The 23,452-nt window shown below is 40.1% G+C and overlaps 1 protein-coding gene across 3 annotated transcripts in view; it reads right to left on the bottom strand.

Moving 5' to 3' along the window:
• Positions 1-23,452, bottom strand: part of SCN8A (sodium voltage-gated channel alpha subunit 8) — a 162,526-nt gene that overhangs the window by 54,616 nt on the left and 84,458 nt on the right. For all 3 annotated transcript variants that reach the window (XM_033116667.1, XM_033116668.1, XM_033116666.1), the window contains exons 9-12: positions 22,882-23,023; positions 21,173-21,379; positions 20,032-20,325; positions 9,562-9,924 (exon numbers count right to left, since the gene is read on the bottom strand). In XM_033116667.1, coding sequence (XP_032972558.1) covers positions 9,562-9,924; positions 20,032-20,325; positions 21,173-21,379; positions 22,882-23,023 — 1,006 coding nt within the window. The remainder of the gene's footprint in view (positions 1-9,561; positions 9,925-20,031; positions 20,326-21,172; positions 21,380-22,881; positions 23,024-23,452) is intronic.

The following is a 23,452-nucleotide window of genomic DNA, read 5'->3' as shown; positions in this document are numbered from 1 at the left end:
CACATGGGCTAGTAAACTGCACCCTCCACAACTAGTTTGAAGGACAACTACTTGGAGCTCACCGGCCCTGGAGAAACACACTGTCTCCCAATATTCCCCAACAAAATTTATTAAAAAAAAAAAAAGTCTGATGTAACAAAAAGATATCCAGAAAAAAACCATATATTTGTAAATTAAACAATAGATTTATAAAAGTCCATGGATCAAAGATGAAATCACAATGGAAATTAGAAAATACTTTGATGGAACCCTCCCAGCATGAAAGTAATGAAGGAAAATCGCCACCCAAGAAGGATGTGAAGCCGGCCAAGGACCTGTGGTTTCTGTTCAAAAAAGGAGCCGAGACACCGATAACGCACAGCCAAGAATCCATCACTCAGCGGCAGCGGGCAGGCTTGGTCTGCAAGCACACCAAAGAACTAGAGAGGTAAAGGGCACGCCCACAGACCCAGCACCTCCCTTCCGGGAGCACCACCAGCAGGCTGGAGACCAGCATACCCGAGGAGAAGCAGGACCTGGCTCCTGTTCCCCCTGCCAGGGGCCCTGGATCTGCTTGGCTGGGAGTGACGAGAAGTTAGAGTCCACCACCTCTCCAGCGGATGGAGCCTCGCTGAAGAACCCCACTCCCTTTCTCTGCCACCTAAATCACACCACTCATTCTCGAAAGACTTTCTGAAGACCGTCTATTACACCCCTACCTCATCTTCCATGAGTTCCAACCTGACCCAGAGCTTTAGCCGTGACAGCATCCATAGCCGTGACAGCATCCATAGCCGTGACAGCATCCGCAGGAAGCCAGGGCTGGTGAAATAGCGGAGGCAGAAGATCTCTGTAGACTCAGCTCTGACTGGTGGGCCTCACCGTCTGGTCCCCACTCAAGCACTCACACTCTCTTGCCAAGCTTGGAGGTCTCAACTTCTCAACAGAAGACCTGACCAGTGAGGCTGATGTGTCCACCATTGCCAACTTCCAGGATGCCAATTTGAGGGAGGCTTCCTTCTTGCATGAGCTCCAGGCAAACCCAAGGAACCCAGCCGCCACCTCTAAACCATCAGGGAAATCTGTCCCAGACAACTTGAAAAGGCCCGTGTGGATGAGCAAAAGCTGACCCACCTTTAGCTGATCGAAGACCCTTTCCTTAGTTTCACTATGGATTTTGGTCAGCCCTTCAGTCTGATTTCTCTTAAACAACTGCCATTCTCCTAACTCTTCTGCCCTCTTGCCATAGAAAGGACGAGAAGAAACAAACATGCAGCCCAAGAAGAAAGGGGAGTGTCAGTCGTGTGGCTGGGAGAACCAGAAGCTGTCTGCCAGGTGACCCTGAGCCCAAGTCATGTGTTTTCAAGAAGAACCATCTCTTAAGAAGAGCATATACAGATATGTAAAGACATCAAAAATACTCATTTGCAACATGCAAATGGACAGTTGTAGTGATGGCATAGTCACTGTGGCGCATGTTCCCTGCTCATGCAGGCACTCGTGAGGGAACTCTTGGATGGTGATGTAAGTCCTACCTCTGTTAAAAGAAAAAAAAAAAAGGAAACTATTTTGATGATAATGAAAACGCAAACATCAAGATTTATGGGATTCAGCTAAAGCAATGGTCAGAAAAAAATTTTACAGTCTGAACTGCTTATATTAGAAAATAAAAAAGATATAAAATCAATGCTGTAAGCTTCTACCATAAGAAACTAAAAAAAGATCAAATTAAACCCTAGGTAAGTAGATGAAAGGAAGTAACAAAAATAGGAGTGGAAATTAATGAATTAGTGAATGGACAAACAACACACAATTAAAGAAGTGAAATGTTGTTGTTGTTTTTTTAAAAATTAAATTGATAATTCCCCTAGCAAGACTAATCAAGAAAAAACGAGAAAACACAAATTATAATTTCAAATAATAAAAACATTTGCAGAAGAAATAATATCAATCCCACACAAGTTCTTTCAGAAAACAGGATATAAGGGAATACTTCACAAACTGTTTTATAAAGCTAACTAACCCTGATACTAAAACTGACAAAAACATTACCAGAAAATAAAATTAGAGACCAATATCCCTCATGAACAGAGATGTGAAATTCTTAACAAAATATGAGCAAATAGAATCCAGCAATATATACAAAAGATAATACATCGTGACCAACAGGGTTTATCCCAGGAAAGCAAGGTTAGTTTAACATTATGAAAAAAGTCAATGTCATTCATCACATTAACAGAATAAAGGAGAAAAACCACATGATATCTCACTGATGCAGAAAAAGAACCTTCAACAAAATTCAACACTTCTATACAATAAATTTCTCAGCAAGCCAGAAATACAGAAATGTAGGAGCTTCGATCTGATAAAGAACATCTATGAAACCTATAACCAACATTAGATATCTAGGTAAAACATTAAATCTTCTTCTAATACTGGAAACAAGAAAGGATATCTGCCTTTATCACTTCTATTCAATTTCGTATCTGAAGTTCTAGCTGGTGCAATAATGCAAGAAAAATAAATAAAAGGTATAAAGATTACAGTTGCTGCTATTCACAGCAAATATTATTGTGCATGTAGAAAACCCTATAGAATTTACAAAAAAAAAAAAACAAACAAAAAAAACAAAAACCTAAACCTAATAGAACCAATACGTTAATTTATCAAGGTCACAAGATACAAGGTCAATATACAAAATTCAACTGTATTTCTATGAAAATAAAAAATTTTAAATTATACCTTTTACAACAGTATCAAAAAAATAAAACATGAAGGAATAAATCTAATGAAAGATGTGCAGAACTCCCACTATAAACTATAAAATTTTGCTGAAACTTGAGAAGACTTAAATATATGAAAAAATATATCATATTCATAGACTGACTCAATAGAAATAAGATGCCCATTCTTCCCAAATTGACCTATAAATTCAGTGCAATTACTATAAAATTCTAGGCTTTTATTTTGTGAAGAAATTGATAAGATGATTCTAAAATATATAAAGACATGCAAAGGATCTAGAATAGGAAAAGCTTTAAGAAAAAGATCTGGAATAGCAAAAAATCTCTTAAAAGATTATTTAATAATATTTTAAAATATTTTTTGTTTGGAGGGCTTACACTATCTCATTTCAAGACTTATAAATTTACGATAATTAAGAAGAATAGTATTGTACAAGCATAGAAAAATAGATCAAGGGAACAGAATACAATCCAGAAATAGACCCATGCATGTACTACATCAGTTGATTTCTGACCAAGGTGCCATGTCAATTCAATGGAGAAAGGAAAGTCTTTTAACAAATGGTGCTGAAAAACTGGATAGCCACCAGGTTGACTCTCATTTAGTTTCATACACAAAAATTACTTTGAGATAAATCAGAGGCCTGAATGTAAAACCCAGAATCATAAAGCTTATTGAAGAAAAACAGCTTTATAATCTCAGGGATCAGCAAAGATTTCTTGGACAGATGCAAAACAAACAAACAAACAAACAACATCATAAAAGGGAAAAAAAACTGACGTATTGGACTTCATCAAAATTAAAATTTTTATTTGTCTGATAAAGGACTTGTATCCATAACATAAAAAAATTAACAAATCAATAACAGAAAGAACAACTCAGTTAAAAATGGGCAAAAAAACTGAATAAGCAATTAACAAAAGGAGATTCAAGAAGCCAATAATCACATGAAAAGATGCTCATAATTAGTTATAACAAAAATGCAAATTAAAAGCACAGTAAGATAACATTTTATACTCACTAAAATGCTAAAATCAAAGACTAACACCATCAAACATTGGCTAGGATGTGGAGCAACTGGATATACTGTTGGTGGGAGTACAAAAAAAATGATGTAACTATTTTGGAGAGCTGTTTGGCAGTTTCTTATAAAATTAAACACAATTACCACATGACCCAGGAATTTCAATGTGAGGTATTTTATCCAACATAAATGAAAACATTTATCTACAAAAAGAATTGTACAAGGCTACTCTCGACAAGCTTATCCATGCTGCTGAAAACTGGAAACAACCTGAATATCCATCAACAGGAAAATGGATAAACAGATTGGGGTATATTTATCTAATGAAATACCACTCATCAATAACAAGGAATGAAAATGAACAACTGATACACAAAATAACATGAATGTATCTCCAAAACATCCTATTGAGCGAAAGAAGCCAAATAAAAAAAGACATATTTTATGAGTTCACAAGAATGAAAGAAAAAAAATCTATGGTGACACAAGTTAGAAGGTGGAGGGGACTGATGAGAAAGAGGTATAGGGTATTTTCTGGGAGTAGTGTGGTCAAGAGGGGTTTACGGGATAATCCTCAAATGTTTAAGGTCGGACAGCTCCTTTTCCATCTTGGTTTTTATCCACAACTTTGGTAACTCTAGGGTGAGGGTTACCCAATGTGCTACTGCAATACTGATTACACAGGGGAATTCCTTTGAAAAGGAATATGGAATGCAGAGTGTATTAAGTATCTATAAAATGTACCTGTACTGTGGAAATAAACAAAGGTCAACTAAATGAGAAAAGCAAAGGCTATTTATTCTGAGCTTGGCATTTGTGTTGAGGGAGTCAGCCAGCACCACGTGGGTTTTCACAGAGACTCAAAAGCAGGCAGAGGAGTGGGAAAGCTTTATAGTGGAAAGAAAGGGTTCAGGTGTCCCCCAATTCCCCACTGTTGGCACGGGGAAGCTGGAGCCCAGTTAAGTAGAAGCAGGGCATCGCAGGTGATTGGTTAGGGGTGCCTATTTGGCTTTCTCTTGTTGGTTGGTCCTACCTTGGAAGCAGTGACAAAAATCATGGAGGTTGTCAGTTATTAATCAAGTCCTGGCCATTTTGGGGCTGATAGTTGCTGAAGTTATTGTTTAGCTTTCTGGATTGTCACTAGAGATAGCAATTTGGCTTCCTGCAGCAAGTTTGCCTTACGGCAGGTTGGCTTCATGGGTTGTTTATTGTAGATAAGGGGATTGCGGGTGAAAGTTCTACTTTTATGTGATTGGGTCATTGTCGATTTGTACACGCAGTCTCTCAGTATTCGTCAGATCAGACCGATCAATGAGAGTCCGAGAGCAAACATCACTGTTAACTGCCGAAGATGGCATAAACTAAAACTGCCTACAAAGAACATTCCATAAAAGTGCTAAGCACCAGTTGCAGGCTAAGGGAGGATCCAGAGAAAAACACATCTGTACTAAGAAAATCTAATCCGTCAAAAATCAGTGTATAAAGAATCCCAAGATGGGTGGAGACTTCTGGGAAGTCCACCTCCCTGGTGAGGTTTTGAAAACCAGGACTGAACGTCCAGGTAGTTGGCTTTCTTTCCTCCCTCCCTCCCTCTTTCCCTGCCCCCTTCCTTCCTTCCTCTTTCTTTTCAATTTTTTTTTTTTAAATTTGAGATAAAATGCACATAACATAAAATTCACAATTTTAACCATTTTAAAGTATACAATTCAGTGCCGTTTACTATATTTATAATGTTGTACATCCATCACTACTATCTAATTCCAGAACATTTCCATCACACCAAAGAGAAACACAGTACCTGTCAGCAGTCAATCCCAATCCCTTTCTCTATTTAGCCTAAACTAAAATTTAGAGCAATTTAGAAGTGGCCTTAGAACCTAGCCATTTATCTCTGTTTAAGCCCTTTTCTCAAATTTTTCTAGTGTTTTGCTTTAAAATAATGGTACAATATTTTTTTCTTTCCAGACAAAGGATTTTTAGAATCTTAGAAGGAATCCCACCCTCTCCAAATCAAGCAATTCAGAAATCCCACTGTCTACATCTCAGGGCTAAAAAGCCCAAAAAATTATAGGGAGAGAAATGGGACCAGTAATATGCTTCACATTTTATATACGATATTACATTTAATCTTCATAATGGCCCTACAACAAAGGTCCTTTTACCTCTTTTTTACAGAGAGGTTAATTTCCCAGGATCACATGAGTAAATAAAGAACTTGGGCCTGGATTCAAATCCTAATTCTATTGCTTATTGTGCAATCTTGGACAAGTTACTTATTTCTCTAAGCCTTGGCTGCCTCCTCAGTAAAATGCAGACAATAGCAGGATCCACCTCGTAGGATAGGGGCTGTGAGCAGTAAGGGAGGGGATGCCTGTACATTGGCAAGCTAACCTGTCATGATTTCTGAATTAGGTGTGATTTTTGGATTGTCGGTGGCACTTGCCTTCTTTATGAGCGAAGAGCTACGTTTCTCACCTACTTTTCTGGCTCAGAAATGAAGACATGGGAAAAGTCCCTTTATCCTCTGCTTCACCAAAAAGTAAAAGTGAAAATTCCCAAACTATCAAAAAACAAACAAACATCACTCAATCACAACTGAATAATTAATGAAGATGTGACATAGTTTTTGATGAGACTCTGGTGATGTCTGGGTATCTTTTTCTCATCAGGAATATTTTATTTCTTAATTTGAGCCTGAAGAAAAAACACACATGTGGCATAGCCTAAGTGAGATCAGCTTGTGGACCATCAGCGGCTCCTACACCAATCCACAAAGCATGAATATATAACTGGAAGCACACTAATGGTTCAGGCGAAGACAAGTTAATCCATGGCTGTAGACCCATCCAAAACGTTTTGACATTAAGAATCGCTACGTCCTAGCCCAAAGAGGTATTAATGGCTAATCAACCTGGGCTGCATATAAAAGTATTAATGTGTTGTATCCTTCTAAGATAAATAATTGTGTTTCCCACTTCCCAAAGGAGCTAATATTTAATCAGTCAGGTAGTTCTCTTTGGCATCAGGAAGACCTCGGTTCAAGTTCCATTTCCACAAGTCACTAAATCTCTGGGTCTCGTCTGTTAACAGGATGAAACACCTACTGAATAGGGTGGTTATAAGAATTAAATGAGATCACGCACATAAAGTGCTTAGCAGAATGTAGTAAGAACTCGATGTATGGTAGCTAAATTTATTATGTCCACTCATAGAAAACTGGAAAGTGTAAGGAAGGAAAAAAAGTCACCAATAATGTTCCCTCCCAAAGACAAGTACTGTTAACTTCTAGTTAGTCATCTTTATTCCATACACAGTTTGACTTCATTTGGATCTGATATCATACCATACAAACTACATGCATTCTGTTTTTGTTTTGTCTTTTTGGCCTAGTAAGGAAACCTAGATATTTCCTCATACCATCACCACCTAGGAAGTGCTTCTTTACGGCTTCTAACAAAATCGTTTGTCCTAGTTATGAAGCCCTTGGGAATGACAGAGTCCTGCCGACCTCACCTTCCTGCCACTTTGGGTCTGACCTGGTCCCGGGAATCATCAAGTCTGTCACCATCATCACTTGAGACCACCACTGCAAAGAATCTCCTCAGTGCTTACAAGATGTGGAGCGTGCAGGCTCCCAAAAAACCCAAAGGCAGTGCTCTGCAGTCCACAGTGCAGGGTCGTGCAGAAAGCCTTACATGCTATAGCCATCTGCTCAACTGCCTCTCAGATTTTTCTCCCACACAGCACAACAGAAGCTGCTAAAAAACCAAAAACAAAGCTCCCAAACCTGCTCATCTGCCTTAAGCTGAAGCTCAAGCTCCTTCTTCCTGGACACCTTTTCTAATACCTTCTCTTCAAAGGAAGAGTAAGATGTATTACTGGGCTTAAATATTTTAAAAAGCTTCTGGGACATTAATAATTAATTTGGTTCTCAGCATTTGCGTTGCCCCAACTGTACTGTCCATGCTGACTGATCCCTCATTCTCATTGGTGTTACTTCTTATTTTTTCAGAGAATATAATTATCCATCTAATTGTGGAGCCCAAAATTGACCTCTAGACACAGGATTAGTGAAAATCAAATCCACATAACATTTAAAATATAGATAATCATCTATAACATTTATTTTGACCAACTATCTGGTTTTGGGGGGACTGTGGAATCACCGTTATAATTATTGTTCCTGTTATTGTTGACCTTAAATGAACAATTCTCCAGGAGAGCACGGCCATGTGACTATGCAGAGAAGACATTAAAACGGACTGAGAAACAGAAGATTGGGGTTTCTGAAAGGCCTATGATTCTGGCTCTAACAGTGACGAGCTGTGTGACCTTGAGAAGCACAAATTCTGAGCCTGCTTCCCCACCTAAAAAACACCTGTGTCAGCCTTAGAGAATTTTTATTCAGAAAAAATTAAATCATACGTGTAAAAGTAATTTGCAGCTTATAAAGAGCTATGCAAATGTAAGGGGGAAAGTATTTTGCTTTTAAATAAAAAGGCAAGGACAGAAAAGATGATCTCAAACACATCCTAATTGTCTTTTGAATTTTTATCTATATAGTCAACAACTGCCCTAAAGTGCTAAAAACAGATTATTCTGAATAATTCCATCCTTGATTGTCCAGTTTTCCTCCACACATGCATCATGCTAATTAAAGGATTGGCTATCTTCATGCTGTGTTAAAGGAAACTGAAGTGTTAGAACAAAACAGGTTGACATGCTATCTCAAGGAACTTACACCAGCTAAGGAGGGACTGAGGAAAGTTAAGGCATTAGATGTAGGAAGGATTAGGAGCATTGAGGTTATAAGAATTGAAAACTAGAAAAAGGTATAAACAGCTTAGAATTTAAGGAAATCTTAAGAGATGGTTTTCCCAAAGAGGGGGAGCCATTATTCAAACCCCTAGACAAGTGATTTGTGAAGCTATTATATGCAACTCCTCCAGAGTCTGACATTTGATTACATTTAAAATTCTTCTTTTGCTTCCCTTTTCCTTCCTCCCCCATACACCATGTGTTCTTGCCCCAACCACCCACTTTTCCCTCCTTTGGTTTATTTCCATCCCAACCTCTTTGATGCCTAAGCCCAGTTTTGCAGGGGTTTCCTTAACGTCTCCTAGCCTGGCTCTGGCTGGCTAGCCTCAGCACCATGTATGCACATTCCTCTTTGGGAAACGCCCATCTCCTTCTTGCAGCGGAGACTTAGAAAATTATTCAAAACTGTATTATTTTGTAAAATAGAAAGATAAGAACTTTAAATTCCAAGCTGTTTCCCTAGGAAACAGGCCGCGGCTGGGAGAAGCAACAACGGTAATTCCAAACCCGCTCAGACTTGGTCATTGGCGGTGGCACGATGCTTCTCATTCCATCTGGGCAGGATCCGCCGGCGCTAGGCATTCAGTCAAAGCAGGTGGGGGCAAGGAAACAGATAGGCAGAGACTTCCAAAGATGGAGAGAAAGAGGTAAAATCAAAGGAGTTGATGGAGGAACGGGAATACGTAGTCAGAAACAAGGAAAGATGGGGGAAAATGGAGCAAGGAACGAAGTAAAAGAGAAAAAAGGGACAGTAAAACGGGGAGGCCTGAAATGAGAAAGAGAAACAAACCAGGAGGGAGAAAACAGAAATGGTTGGGGGGTGGAAACAAAATTGGGGGGGGGGATTGGCGGGGGCAGAGCGTGGGAGAGAGCGCAGGTGGAAGGAGCAGGGCGGGGAGAGGCAGGGAGCGCGGAGACTGCCATGCCCGGCCCAGCCTCGGTCTGTACGTTTACTTCCTTACACTGTCATCGGTAGCTGCCTTATCTATTTTCACCTCTGGCAGGAGCCGCCCGCCGATGTGGGAGCCGGGGCCGCCGATGAGGGAAACCACGCCGTTGCAGTCCACGGTGCTGTTGCGCTTCACGCTGCGCCGCAGGCTGGGGAAGATGCGCGAGGACCGGCTGCCCTGGCTGTAGCCGCTGTAGCCGCTGTAGCTGCTGCGACGCTCGCGGGCTCGGATCGGGATGAAGAGCGAGTCCCGGCGGCCCTCGCTCTCCTCCACTGTGCTGTGCTCGTCGTCCGCAAACTCGTTCTCGGAGCCGGGGTCCCGGAACCGCCCGGGCCCCCTGAAGCTGAAGATGCTGCTCTTGCTGTTGTGGCGGGAGAGGAATGGGGAGCCCGGAATGCTGAGCAGTGACTGCAGGGGCAGCGAAAGAGAGAGAGAGAGAGAAGGGGGGCAGGCGTGAGACGGGCAGCTGACCCTGCCTGACGGGCTAAGCAACGGCCCTTAGCTTCCCCATCCCCGCCCCACCTTTGCATTCCTGTTGTCAGAGCACAAGTGCTTCCAGAAAGCACTCGGGATGTTGGATTTCTACTCCTGCTCAACGCCCATTACTCAGTTCTTCGTGCCCGTACCCGTGAGATATACTTGTCTTTGACCAGTTAACCACTCAGCCTCCTCTCTGTTCACTCAGGCATCGAAACGAAGCTTTTATCTCATGCTCTTGGCAAAGTACTGGGAAACACATCATGCGTCTATTTCTCATCCTACGAGATCACACGGAGTGTGCCTTTAATTTACTCAAGTGAAGACTTTATGTCACACTTAGCAAAAAGTTAAGAATTTAAAAGTGGATACCACTTGCCATTCTTTCAAGGAGAAGGTGCCCTGGAGGTCAAGTGCTATGCCAACAGTGGTTTTCAAGCTTGTCTATTCAGCTGAAAATTACGTTTCCCTCTCACTCCATTTTAAAGTCAACATACGTTTTTTTTTTTACCAAAAGCTTAAATATTTGTAAATTACATAATTCTCAGCAATGACATTTTTAAATAAAACCGATTGATTAGAACTTTTTCCTCATTTCTTTCTTCTTTATCTCATAATTCCATTCCACATTCCAGGAGAATTTTGTGATAATGTATTTTACTGATCACGTTTGAATACTTTTTTGCAACAAAAAAAATTATAAACTGTACTTTAAAAAATTAAAAATTTCCTGTGACCATGAGTCTCTAAGAAATTTTTAAAAATCTCTCCTGAACTGAGTTTTTACTAAAATTCTTAACACAATTAAGACACATATACAAATATATTACACATTTTATAAGTAATTACCTAGCTTAAAAAGAAAATTTTATTAAAATGTATCTCTTAATGAGATGGATGAGATTTTTCTTTTTCAATTAGTGTTTTGGTGTTTAAATATTTGTAAATAGTATTATTATTAGAATGAGACATGGCTCAATAATTCCCCTCCCCCTCTTTCTAATATTAGGTTTTTAAGTGCTGAGAAACCTTATTAACACAGAGTCTTGGAACAAAAGAATTTCTTATAGTAATATCACTCAATTCTTTGATCTCCTTTCAAATGATATGCCAAAAATCACATAGTAAGCTATCAGCAAAATTTATTTTAATGTTCTATTGGCTGACAATTAAATTAGGTCCTCTTTCAATTTTATAGAAAGCAAAGAACTGAAAACCCCCCAACTTGCTAAAGTATTTTTTACATAGATATTAGAATTATTCCAATTCTTGATTTCTGTGGCTACCAAGAAGGCTTTATTTATTATTTACTATCATATGGGTTACTCTTGTAGGGGTTACTCTTTTACTTAAAGGAACCTTATTTAATACAACAGAAAAGGTTGGAATAATCAAAATATTATTAATTCCTATGCATCATTGCCAACATTCATTTTTTTAATAAAATGATTTTATCTTACCACACGCTTTAAAGATATTTTCATCACAACCTTAAAGCCACAGATATAGCTCATTTAATTTATGAAAATGTCTAATGTCCTTACTGCTAAAGCAACTGGACAAATCAGACTTATTTTCATAAGAAAAAGTATGACCTCACTTTTCATTTTTAATAAATGTATTAACATGTATCCCAGTGACAACCTCCTGGCTCCTGAACTTAAAATACCCCAATACCCCTGATTATAACTCTATGTTTCACTCTTAACAGAAGTGTGTAAGAGGTAAATTCAGAAAGCCTTACAATGGATTTATGATTCCTGGACTAAAGAAAATTTTGTACTTTAGATTTCACATATAAGTGAGATTACATGGTATTTGTCTTTCTCAGTCTGACTTATTTCTAAAGAACAAAATAACGAACAAACAAAACAGAAACAGACCCATACAAACAGAGAACAAACTGATGATTTCTAGATGGGAGGGAGGTTGAAGGACTGGGTGAGAAAGGTGAAGAGATTAAGAAGTACAAATTGGTAGTTACAGGACAGCCACGGGGATGTAAAGTGCAGTTTGGGGGAAACACCGTCAATAATATTGTAAAATCTCTGTATAGTGTCAAATGGGTAGTAAACTTATTGGGGGGACCACTTCATAAATTATATAAATGTCTAACCACTATACTATCCACCTGAAACTAATATAAAATACACTCGATCTTAGCCAAAAGGCCAAGAAGTGATAAAAACTAATATAAAATAATATTGAATGTCAACTATAATTTAAAATATATATAGTCGTGGGGATGAATAGTGCAGCATGGGGAATATAGTCAGTAATTTTCTAATGACTATGGACAGTGACGGGTGGGTAGGGGACTTGTTGGGTCATCACTTTGTGAGGTATGTAAATGTCTGATCACGATGTTGTTCTGTATGCCTGAAACTAATGAAAAAAAAGAAAGAAAGAAAACTTTGTAGACGCTAATATTTTCAATTGCCCCTTTGTTTGGCACTCCAAAGATTTTTATACCCTAGAGTAATGTACTACATAAGATTTGGGATGACAGAGACGTATGCCTGCCTTTTGTAAAGTGGGAGAAGGTTGTGAAAAGGGAAACGGAAAAGGAGAACTGGTGTGACTTAGGACCACATGGCTATCCTTGGGCATAGAAATATGTAAGTTAAAGACCTGGGAAGCAGGTTCCCTGAAACTGACTGTGCTTGGAAAGCCTCCATGCGTCCCAAAGGGATGTCCCCAGTTTGAGGACCACTGCTATAAGAGAAAGAAACTTGACAAACAACTGACTCAGACAATCCTCCTTGCTCTCCTGAGATACTCAGTTTGCCCAAGTATGGCTTTGAAATGATTCCACTGTGAAAGTTCTTTGTGAAAGTTCTCTGCCAATATAGTGCGTGTATGGTAAGTATTAGATAAAACTTTTAAAATAATACTTTTGGTGATTACCTTGGAAGGGCTGCAGGGTTCCTCTTTAATATTTCCGCCTGTATCTTTTTGTTCCCTAGAACTCCGTTTCTAGTTCCAGACTCAAAATGCTTCCACGTCCACTCTCTCTATAATGTACAAAGTGCCTGTGCCCCAATCAGTATATTTTCTTTGGCTATTTCTAGTTTCATCATACTTCCTTCTCTCACTTGAATTTCCCTTGTTATGCAGTCTTTTCCTGCCTTGGCTCAAAGCAACTCACAAACCTCTGAGATAATAAATGAATTTGGTCAACTGGGAGCCACATCAAGAAAACCACTAATCACAGATGATTTGATATAAATGTCACTGTTAAATACATACCACGTGCTGTATAAAGCCTCTAGAAAAGAGAATGCACGTATGCAACATCTCTGACCCCTTTCCTGATCACGAATTTGTTTTGTTCTTTTGCCCCAACCCTGCACCAGAAAGGAGAAACTACGTTGGTTAGGTTCCAGGGTGGTCACAGGAATGGATGGTGTCGCTGCATGTTAAAAGGGCACACACACGGCTGGCTCTGAGACCTCCTTCCCCCATGTTGTTGGATTGGTAAAGGGATCAGGGCCCCTTCCAACTCACTGCTTGCTGTCCCTCTTTTCACATATGTGTATGTTTGGCACCCTCACCGATTCATTCCGAACCAGTTCTCAAAGTGTGATTCGCAAACCAGTGTTAGTGAATGACCCGCTACTGGTTTGCAATGAGATAAGTCGAAAAATGGAGAGAAGCATTTAGAAACTCTTACAGCAATTAAATGTCACAACATCCAAGAGTGTGACCATTTTTCTATAAATCCATTGTTAATTTATTTTATAATAGTATTGGTTCATGAAAACTTGGGGAAAATAGAAACTGGTCCTTCACCATAGATTGAGAAACGCTTCTCTAAACAATGTGTCCAGTGAGCTAGCCCTGGAGCGATTAGGGAGGGGGAATTATTGACTTGGTGAGTGAGAGTTAGATAAAAGGAGAAGGTTGGGGATAGGGTTTTGTACTGATCGATTTACATACGAAAGGCACACTTCCAGGCAATTAGCTATCTCTAGGAGTTAAGCTAGCACAGGGTGGGGCAGTCTCTTCACAGCCAGCTAGGCTCCTAAAATGTCAAAGCATCCTAAAATATAGAGAACAGGGAAACTGAGATTAGGGAGGGGGATGGGTGGCTACCCTCAGGAAGTTATCTCTTCAGGGAATGAACTATATCAGGATTGGATACAGGAAACAAGGAGGAACGGAACAAGTCACCTTTCCCCTTCCACATTTGTTGCAGTCAACTCTTTTGCCAATAATGGAACAAGGGGAGAGGGGAGTTCACGCAGTGTGAGGGATATAAATGATAAACGTCTAGGTATTGCTTTGTCTTGTGCACCTGAAACTAATAAAAAAAAATACATACTATCAATATAAAACAAAAACAAAACAAAACAAAAAGAATGACTTGTTTCCTTTTAGTGTGCACTGTCTCAGGATCCTGATTTCTAAATGTTCACAGGTTACTGAATTGACCATTATCTTCCTGGTCACTTCCTATCAGTTAAGAATAGGGTTTCAGTGATGACTGGGGACCCAAGGCGCTATTAACTCTTGGGATCCAGCTAGTTAATGGACTTACTTCCTGTTTTCAAATGTTTTCCTGTCAACCAACCAGGAGCTTCTGGTCCTTTTCAGGTAGTCACATAACATCTAACTGAAAATACTACCTTAGGTCTGGGGGTTTGTTTGGGAGAATGGCTTTGGGGCGTCCTTGTTTTGAGGGAATGGCCCTCAATTCTGCAGAAAAGTTAACTGGGGATTTCGGGGCGCCTGTGTCAGCTGTCTATTGAGATGAGGCTTAACAATGACTGAGATGTCTAGAGTAAGATAAATTGGTAATTTACAGGTTCTATTTCCATGTCATGTTTCGCTTTTTCTTTCCAGTATAGCAGTGGTTCTTAAAATGTGCTCTGGTGATTCTTGGGGGTCCCTGTGACCCTTTTTTGGGGGCGCTTATGAGGTCAAAACTATTTTATAATAATACTAAGACAATATCTGCCTTCATCACTCTCGTTTTCTCAAAACTATACAGTGGATTCTGTGAGCCTTACAGTTTCACAATATTTAAGACTTTTTCTGATGCGACCGGTAGCGATAATAATGTACGTGATATTTTTAAAAATACTGTATGTCAGTACTTGGAAGATTTGCATAACGCAGTGAATCAGTATTTCCCACATGGTCAATGCATGATGCTACAAATCATTCATGAATTAAAGACCTGTGGTGTAAAATAAAGATCTGTGGTGCAAAATGCCACAAAGGATTTTAATGTAACAGAGTAGCAAGTTACTGATACAGTTTCAGATTCGACACTGCAACTAACCATTAAAACTACACTGTCCAGTTTTGGAATAGCATCAAATAAGAATTTGATGCTATTAAATTATTCCTCCCTTTTCCAGCTACACCTGTATGAAACTAGAGTTTCTTTAAATACTTCAAAAAAACATATCACAACACACTGAATGCAGAAGCAGGTACGATATTCCAGCTGTCTTCTATTAAACCACAGATTAAAGAGATTTGCAAAAATGTAAACAGTACCACTTTTTCCACTATTTTTTTTTGTTTTGGAAAGCAGTTAATTTCTATAAAAATATGCATAATTTGTATTAAACATATAATGAGTTTATCATTTTTATTTTAAAATAAATCAGTAAATAAATATTTTAAAATTTCTTAACTACAATTTCTAATATGATAAATTAAAAGCACATTTTAAAAAGCTCTTTAGGGTTCTCAATAATTTTTAAGCAAGTAAAGAGGTCCTAATGAAGCGGGGCCCAGTTGGGACCCCTTGCAACGTTTCGACCTCAGCTTTCCTTGACCTATATATAAATCATCCCCCTGCTGCTTGAGCTCAGAATGTCCCCTGTCCCACCCCGTTCCCTGTTTTAGAACCCTGAAACTTATGGTTAATACTCTTAGGCTTATTGATCACAATCTCAGTGGTCTACTAGGCTACTCCCACCATTGCTCGTGACTTGCTGACGCCATCGGTGAATCATATCGCCAGAGGGAAGGCTCTATGCGGACCCGGGAGGAACGCGGAAGAAGCCTCTGGAGAAACGCCCAGATTGTCCCTCAAATACCCTAAGCTGGTCTGAGAATGTTAAGGCAGTTTTTGGAGGTGTTAACCTGCTGCGTTCTTAGATCACCGGTGCTCTGATAATAAACGCTTCTTCTATGACCCAACTCCTGTGTCGGTCTATAGGTGGAGCGGTGCAGGCAGCACGAGTGCCGGACTCGTCTGGCCTCCAGTTTCACTAAGACCAAAAAGATTGAGAACTGCTACAATAGAAGAATTAAAATACTTTGCAAAAATGGATTCAACCTAATATTTATAAACTGTCCTAAGCTTTAAAAACACAGCAGTAATTTTATAGAGAAATAGACAGGAGACCGGTCGGGCAGATGTCTCAAGAGGATCTCAGAAGACCTGGCAGTACAGGACACTGACATACACTCAACTGTGTTGTGGGAAAACTGACGCCACATTCATTGTTCAGGCAACAGGACAGAAGCCCAGGTAGTGTGGAGGTGAGTGGGCAGCGTGACCACAGGCGGCAGTGATTAGGATCACAAGCCTACAGTCAGAAGGACCGGGTTCAAATCCTGACTTTAACACTTACTAGATACACAACCTTAGATAAATTAGTTAATCTCTCAAGGCCTCAGTTTCCTCATTCTTCCAGATAAAATCAGAGAAACTGCAGGAGAATTCTGGGACAAAGAATGTTACTATCGTGTGGAGATTCTAAGCAAGTCTTGGCAGTCAGCCATGGCCTCTAGGAATCTACAATTTATTTTCAGATGGGGAAATTAGAGGAAGTGAACATTTTCATGCAAAGCAGGACATCTCAGAAGCCCAGATTTATTTTTTGAGCTAGAAAGCAATCAGTGCAACTCTGTGCTAACGCGTGTAGATTAATCAGAGACCATTCAGTAGCAAAGTGTTAATAGCACAAAGGTATTCATTAACTAGCTCAGTGATGGCTCACAAGACAAGGGTTGGATTACGACAAAGCTGCAATCACTTTTCCCCAAAAGAGGCTGAACGAGGAGAAAGGTGAGGTGAAGGTGAAACAGAGATGGCTCCGGGCCATAAAGAAGTCCCAGAAGGGGTTCCATCAGATTTATTAAAGTCCTCCATTCATTTATCAAACAAGTAGCTGAATGTTAGCCACATGCAAAGAAGCAGGCCTTGACGTTAGGGCTTTAGCTAAGACGGGGGAGGACATGAACGTAAGAAAATATAGAGGGTGCCAAAAAAAATGTATACACATTTTAAGAAAGGAAAAAAACTATTAAAATTGTAATACTCAATATATACTGATAACAAAAGATGAACACAAGTCACGTTTGACTTCTGCAATTACAAGAGGTGCTCAAAGTGGTTCCCATCAGCGTCCAGACGCTTCTGATTACGGCGAACTATTGCTTGAGCAACGCTGACTAAAGTGTCCACTTGTATACATTGTTTTGGCGCCCCTGGTATAAATGTCACAGAGTAAAAGGTAACACATAAAGAGGCATGTATACAATATAATGGAAAGATGAAAGACAGAATTTCCAATTAGGTGTGAATGGGGGAGGGGTCAGGAAAGGTTTCTTGGGAGAAGGATGTGAAGAACCCGTATGATGTGGATGTTCAGAGATGGAAAAATAGGGCACCTTAGGGTGTTTCTGGAGCAAGACAGAGGGTAGAAAACAAGCATCGTCTATGAGAAGCATGTGGCAATTCACGCGGTTTCAGTACAGGGGGCTTGGTGGGGCACAAAGGGTGGAGGCCAGAAGCTACGTCCAGGGAAGGAGAACTGCTATGAATTCCATGCTAAAGGGCTGGAACCTCATTAGGAAATAGAGTAACTTTAATTAGGGGAATTCCCTCTCCCATTCGTCTTAATAACTATTCTAAAATGTCAATAGTTTCTTTAAACCCCTCACTCAGTCCTTTCAATAAGATTTGTAATTTCCTACATTATTGAAAACTAGAGACTTCTCAGGTGTCATCTTCCTCAACTTCCTGCTCCCTATCTACAAACTTACCAAGGCCCGTCCTCCCCTATTTTCCTGACGTGTTGGGGGTACAGAGTGCCCCTTTCCTGTTAGAGACGACATCTATTTTTACATCTTCCAAGACTGTACTCTATTTTCTATTCTACTTTCCATTTTCTACCTCGACCTCCCCTTCTGGGTTTTTCCCCCTTAGATTAAAAAAAATGCTAATTTTTACCCATATTCTTTAAATAAGCTTCAGTGAGAAGTCTACACTCATTGTCTCCATTTCCTACTTACCGTGGACTGAAACATGTCTTTAAAGTTCTCCATGCCTTATTATTGCCAAATCCAATACACATCTCACAAAGTATCTCCGTTAAACCTCAACCAACTGATCACTCCCGTCCTCTCCAACCCTTGTGTTCGCTTGGCTTCCCTGAACTCTTGGTTCTCTTAGCACCTCTAATGACTGCTCATTTGTTTTCCTTCCTGAGCTCCATCTCTGATACCCACGGACACCAGTGGCCGTGTCCTTGGCCCGCTGTTCTTTCACTCAACTCAATCTCTTTGAGCAAATTCATCAAGTTTCATGGTTTCAGTCACCCCCTCTCAGCTCAGGACCTCTTCTCTGAGTTACCATTTGACTATATGTATGTGTCTAAAAGACTTCTCTATTTGATTATCCAACAAATAATTCAAATGGGATGTCCAAACTGGAACATACTTTGCTTCTAAACCTGGAATGTTCTTTCTTTTGTCTGACTGCTCCCTTACCAGCAAACACATACAGTACTTAACCAATTGTTGTTTATCCTTTATTTACCTTCCCCAGAAAATCTTCGCTGAACCTCTTGGTTGGGACAGAGCTCTGTCCTCCAAACACCCCAGCATATCTCAATTATAGAATAATGCCGTCGATGCTATTATAGAAATAACTTTTAAATATGTATCTGGCTCCTCCACTACACTGTAGTTCCTTAGCGTTTTAACAACCTTTTAATCTCTAGGACATATCACAAGCCTGGACACATGGTAGGTACTCCATAACTGCATGGTGGTGAATAATGAGAGCTCTGTTTTAGGAAGCCATCTGCTGACAGTACATAAAACACAAAGGAGAGAAAGACCAGAGGAAACAAAACTGGGATGGATAACTGCAGGAGAAATAACACAAAAGTCTGAACCAAGAGAGGATTAATAAGAATAGAAAGAAGGGGATGGACATGAGAGATTTTGCTGTGATAAAATGAATAGGACTAGCAAAAGACTGAACACTGAGGTGAGAGAGGCAAACAAGACGCACAGTGAAAGGATCCCTGGGAAACAAGACTGGATACAATGCCATAATCAGTAACTACAACTATTCTTCTGTGCCTTATCAACTTCCCAGCATTTCTTTAAAATGGGGATTTAAATGCCGTAACCATTGGATTTTGGTGGTGTTCTTTGAAATCCAAAAACTATTATATGATGACATTAATAGTAATAGAATGGGCAATAATTATACATAAGTCCTCTCCCCCTTTCTCTTACTTTCCCCATTTATCAAAGTTGGATAAGATGGAGGCTTTTAACTTACCATAGGCTAATTTATCAGCATGACACTATATATCTAGGATAATTAATTACTAGAGCTTGCCACGCTCAAATAAGGTGACCTAAAGAGTTTCATCACTTTTTTTTTGAACCTACAATTATGTGTAATTCTTAAACAGAGGCGATTGAGCTAAATTCTGATGTTCAGATGCCAGGAGCAGAAAAGTGCTTCCTGATGCTTTAGAACACAGGCTTGTTGCTGTGACACAAACTTTACTGCTGAAGTAAGTCTGCCCAAGGGCATCACATCATCCTAGGCTTTAGAGCAGAGAAGGGAGGGCAGGATTAGAGCAGAGGACGGTCTAAACATGCCAGTAACACTTCCTCCTAGAGGAGAACAACATGGAGCATGGAGGGGCAGGCCTGAGGATGCAGGCCTGGGTGTGAACATGTAAAGCCAAAGGGGAATATGAGAACCAAGTGAGATTAGGCAAACCAGAATTTCTTAGGCTGTCTGACCCAGTGCCAAGAGTTTACCTGATTCATGATGGAGAATTTCCTCCCTATCCTGTTGTCTGGCCGTCGGAAGACCGTCTTCCGCATGCCATCTTCTGACTCTGACTTAAACACCTTCTCGGGATCCCCCTTCTCCTCTCCTTCTGAGAGTTCCTTTTGCTTCCTCTTCTTTCTTCTGTTACGTCTTTCCTTGGCACTCTTGGAACTGAGTTTAGAAATTTCAGATGAGCTCCGAGGAGAGCCTCCCCCTTCTTCCCCTTCTTCCTCTATGGCGTCTTCTGAGACAGTTCCTGCGGAAGTGGCCATCGCGGCAGCCTAGGAATGGAACCACAGCACAAACCAGATCAGAAGCGATTACCTGCAGGCACCCAAAGCCAAGGAACTGGTGCAGATCCTTTCTTTTCCTTTAGATAGGGAAAAGAGGGAAAATAGGAGGAAAGAAAACCAGCCTGTCAGAGGAGACTGTGGCCAGGGCCTGGCTGTCTCCATATTGCAGTTGACTTTGTATTGTACCACACGGCCCTCAGTAATCAGAGCAGAACCCAGTGTGAGAACTCTGGGATTTATTCTCTTGGGTATCTCAGATAAGAACTTGGTTGTATTCTTGATGCCAAATGATGCTTTCTGAACAACGCTGAAAATGAATGCTAAGAAACTATATTATACCTACGGGCCCCACAATAGAAAAATATGTGTATATTTGGATAAGGATTATTAAGGTTTATTAGGGATTACGGGTTTGTTTTGCAAATTTCACTTTACTATTTCACCCTGTACCTTCTTTTCAATTACAATCAATACTTTTCATGACCACAGAGAATCTCTGAAGGAGATTCCAATGTTTTCCACAACCAAAAGGCTATGCTTACATGAAGCACTATATAAATTGCTCTGGTCACTTTTTTCTCCCAGCTACCATAGCAGTTGAACACTGAAGAGTTGAGAAATTCAACAAAAGATCATATTAACAAATAATTTGGCCATTAATACAAATGGAGTAATTGAATCCACCACCTGCAGTTGTTACTTGGGTTGTTTTAATCAGATCAATGACTTCTATTTGACAATGTGCCTAGAAAAGATCAATTGGAGTGGCAATCAGACGGGGCCTTAGTCACAGCGACCTGGCAGGAAGGACTGTTGCAAAGAATTGATCATCAACCTGTGCTTCTTCCTGTTGCTTCTTAAGTTGTTCCAACATTGCTTTGAATTCAGCCTCTTTCTGCTCTGCCTCCTCCAGTGTTGCCTGATTCTGCTCTTCATAAGCCATGGCCACCACAGCCAAGATCAAGTTCACCAGATAGAAAGAACCCACAAAGATGACCAAGACGAAGAAGATCATGTATGTTTTCCCAGCTGCTCGTAAAGTCTGTAAAGACAAACATAATTTTCTGAGTCACTCGCGTCAAATGAATCAGGCTGAATATTCCCCTGTAGGGGCACTACTGAATTTTGCACAAGACAGTCCTTCCCTGTGTGGTTCCCTTTCATACTGCAGAGCACTTAGCATCCCCAATGGCCAAATGGCCTCTCCCATCCTCAGCTCACAGTAAATGTCAGTAATACCTCCCATTCACTGTGAGGAAAAGAGTCCTTTTCCACTTCCAAACATACCTAATATACTCCCTACCATAGACAAATGCTCGATTTTTGTTTTAAAGGAAAAAAAATTGCTCTGGGCTAAGAATTATATTTGCGTTTGTCAGTTGGTTCTAAAACAAGTATAAAGAAAATATTACAACACTTCAGCCCATTTATCTACTAGTCCTCCAAGAGCATCAATAGAGAAATTCCATTTCTGGGATCAGTTCCAAGTCACAAGAAGACCCCATCTTGCGTGACAGCCTTCTTTATCCTTTTGTAATGGAAGGGGTCTTTAAAGAGGGATATAACATAGAGGAGAGTGGGGAGAAAAGAAAAAGGAAGAAGCACCCTAGGACTATTCCTTTCACTAGCAGTGAGCAAATTGACATCAAAGAACAATTGGGTTTTAGGTTATGTATATGGGACCCACTATTACCCACTAAAGTTTTCATCTTTTTCTTTTCAACCACAAATACTTAATGGAATTTAACATCAACCGTAAATATTTCATGAGAAAGAACTGAACCTGAGGAAACTCTAGGCTGTCGAATAGAAAGTAAGAATTCCTTAGGGAATTTGAATTAGAAGCTTCCCTTGAAGAGGTTCCTCTACGCTTGAGGGGACATGTTTGTCATTCTCAAACTGACTGGCACCATCAAATGCTAGAGTCAAAAAGAAAACCCTGGATTATCATAGAATTTCTAAGCTGGAAGACCCTCAGCAATCACCTGGACTAACTTCTCTGTCACAACCAGCAGAGTTAAATGACTTTCCCGGAGTTGCCAATGTGGCCCAAGAGAATGGTCCTGACCTTTTTAAGGATCTGTCACATCCAGCTTGAACAAGTCCAAATGTGTTAACAAATCTCAAAAATACTGATTCATTTAGATTCCAAGGTCCTTGTGGATAGAAATCTCATCTTTATAATGTCTAGCATCATGCTTTGCACAATGTTTAATTAATATTTCTTTAAAAGATGCCCCAAACCCCAAAATCCAAAAGCAGAAATACAGCAGATGGTCTGATGAACCAATAGGAAGTAGGCAGACATAGCAGACTCCCAGGCCAGGCAAGAGGCTGTGAGCCTCTACAGCTATGCATCACTGAGCATTAAAGAACACGAAGGAAGAGACAAGAGCTGGGAGAATACACTTGATTTTATAAACCAGAGAAACACCATCCTAAGATGTATAATGTCTTCATGGAAGGTCTCTTACATAGCACTTCCCCAGCCCCACACATCTTCATGCAAATTCTATCACCAAAGAAAAAAGAGGTATTACTTACCAATTGATACAGGTTTTCCCAATAGTCCTGGGTCATAAGGCGAAATAACGCCAAGAAGGCCCAGCTGAAAGTGTCAAAGCTTGTGTAACCATAGTTAGGGTTCCTTCCTGCTTTCATACACTGGTATCCCTCTGGGCATTGCCTGAGGAAGGAAAGGGACATTCAGGGCTTTTCAACATCATTCTACCCACTCATCAGCTGTGTCATCTCCATGACCTTGCAGGTAATAAATAACCATCTATAGAGCCAGGCCAACAAATTGGAATTAAAAAAAGAAAGAAAGAAAAGAAAAGAAAGAGAGGAAAGGAATAAAGTAGCCAGGTCACTTTCCAAAGAATGATGTCCCGAGGACACCAAGGTATCAGAATCTCCTGGCGTGCATCTTAAAAATGCCGATTCCTGTGTCCTACCCAAGACCTGGGAATAAAAGCCCTGGATGGGGGGGTCCATGAACCTGCATTTTTAAGAGGCACACCAGGGGATTGATTTCTAGATGTGACAAAATGTGAGAAGCACTGTCCTTGATTCATATCAATGTGTAATTCAACCAAATTTAACTAAGCTACTATCC

The sequence above is a fragment of the Rhinolophus ferrumequinum genome, chromosome 10 (assembly GCF_004115265.2).
Source record: "Rhinolophus ferrumequinum isolate MPI-CBG mRhiFer1 chromosome 10, mRhiFer1_v1.p, whole genome shotgun sequence".
Taxonomy (NCBI): Eukaryota; Metazoa; Chordata; class Mammalia; order Chiroptera; family Rhinolophidae; genus Rhinolophus; species Rhinolophus ferrumequinum.
Note: the sequence above shows the minus strand (reverse complement) of the source record. Positions and strands in the feature narration are given on the sequence as shown.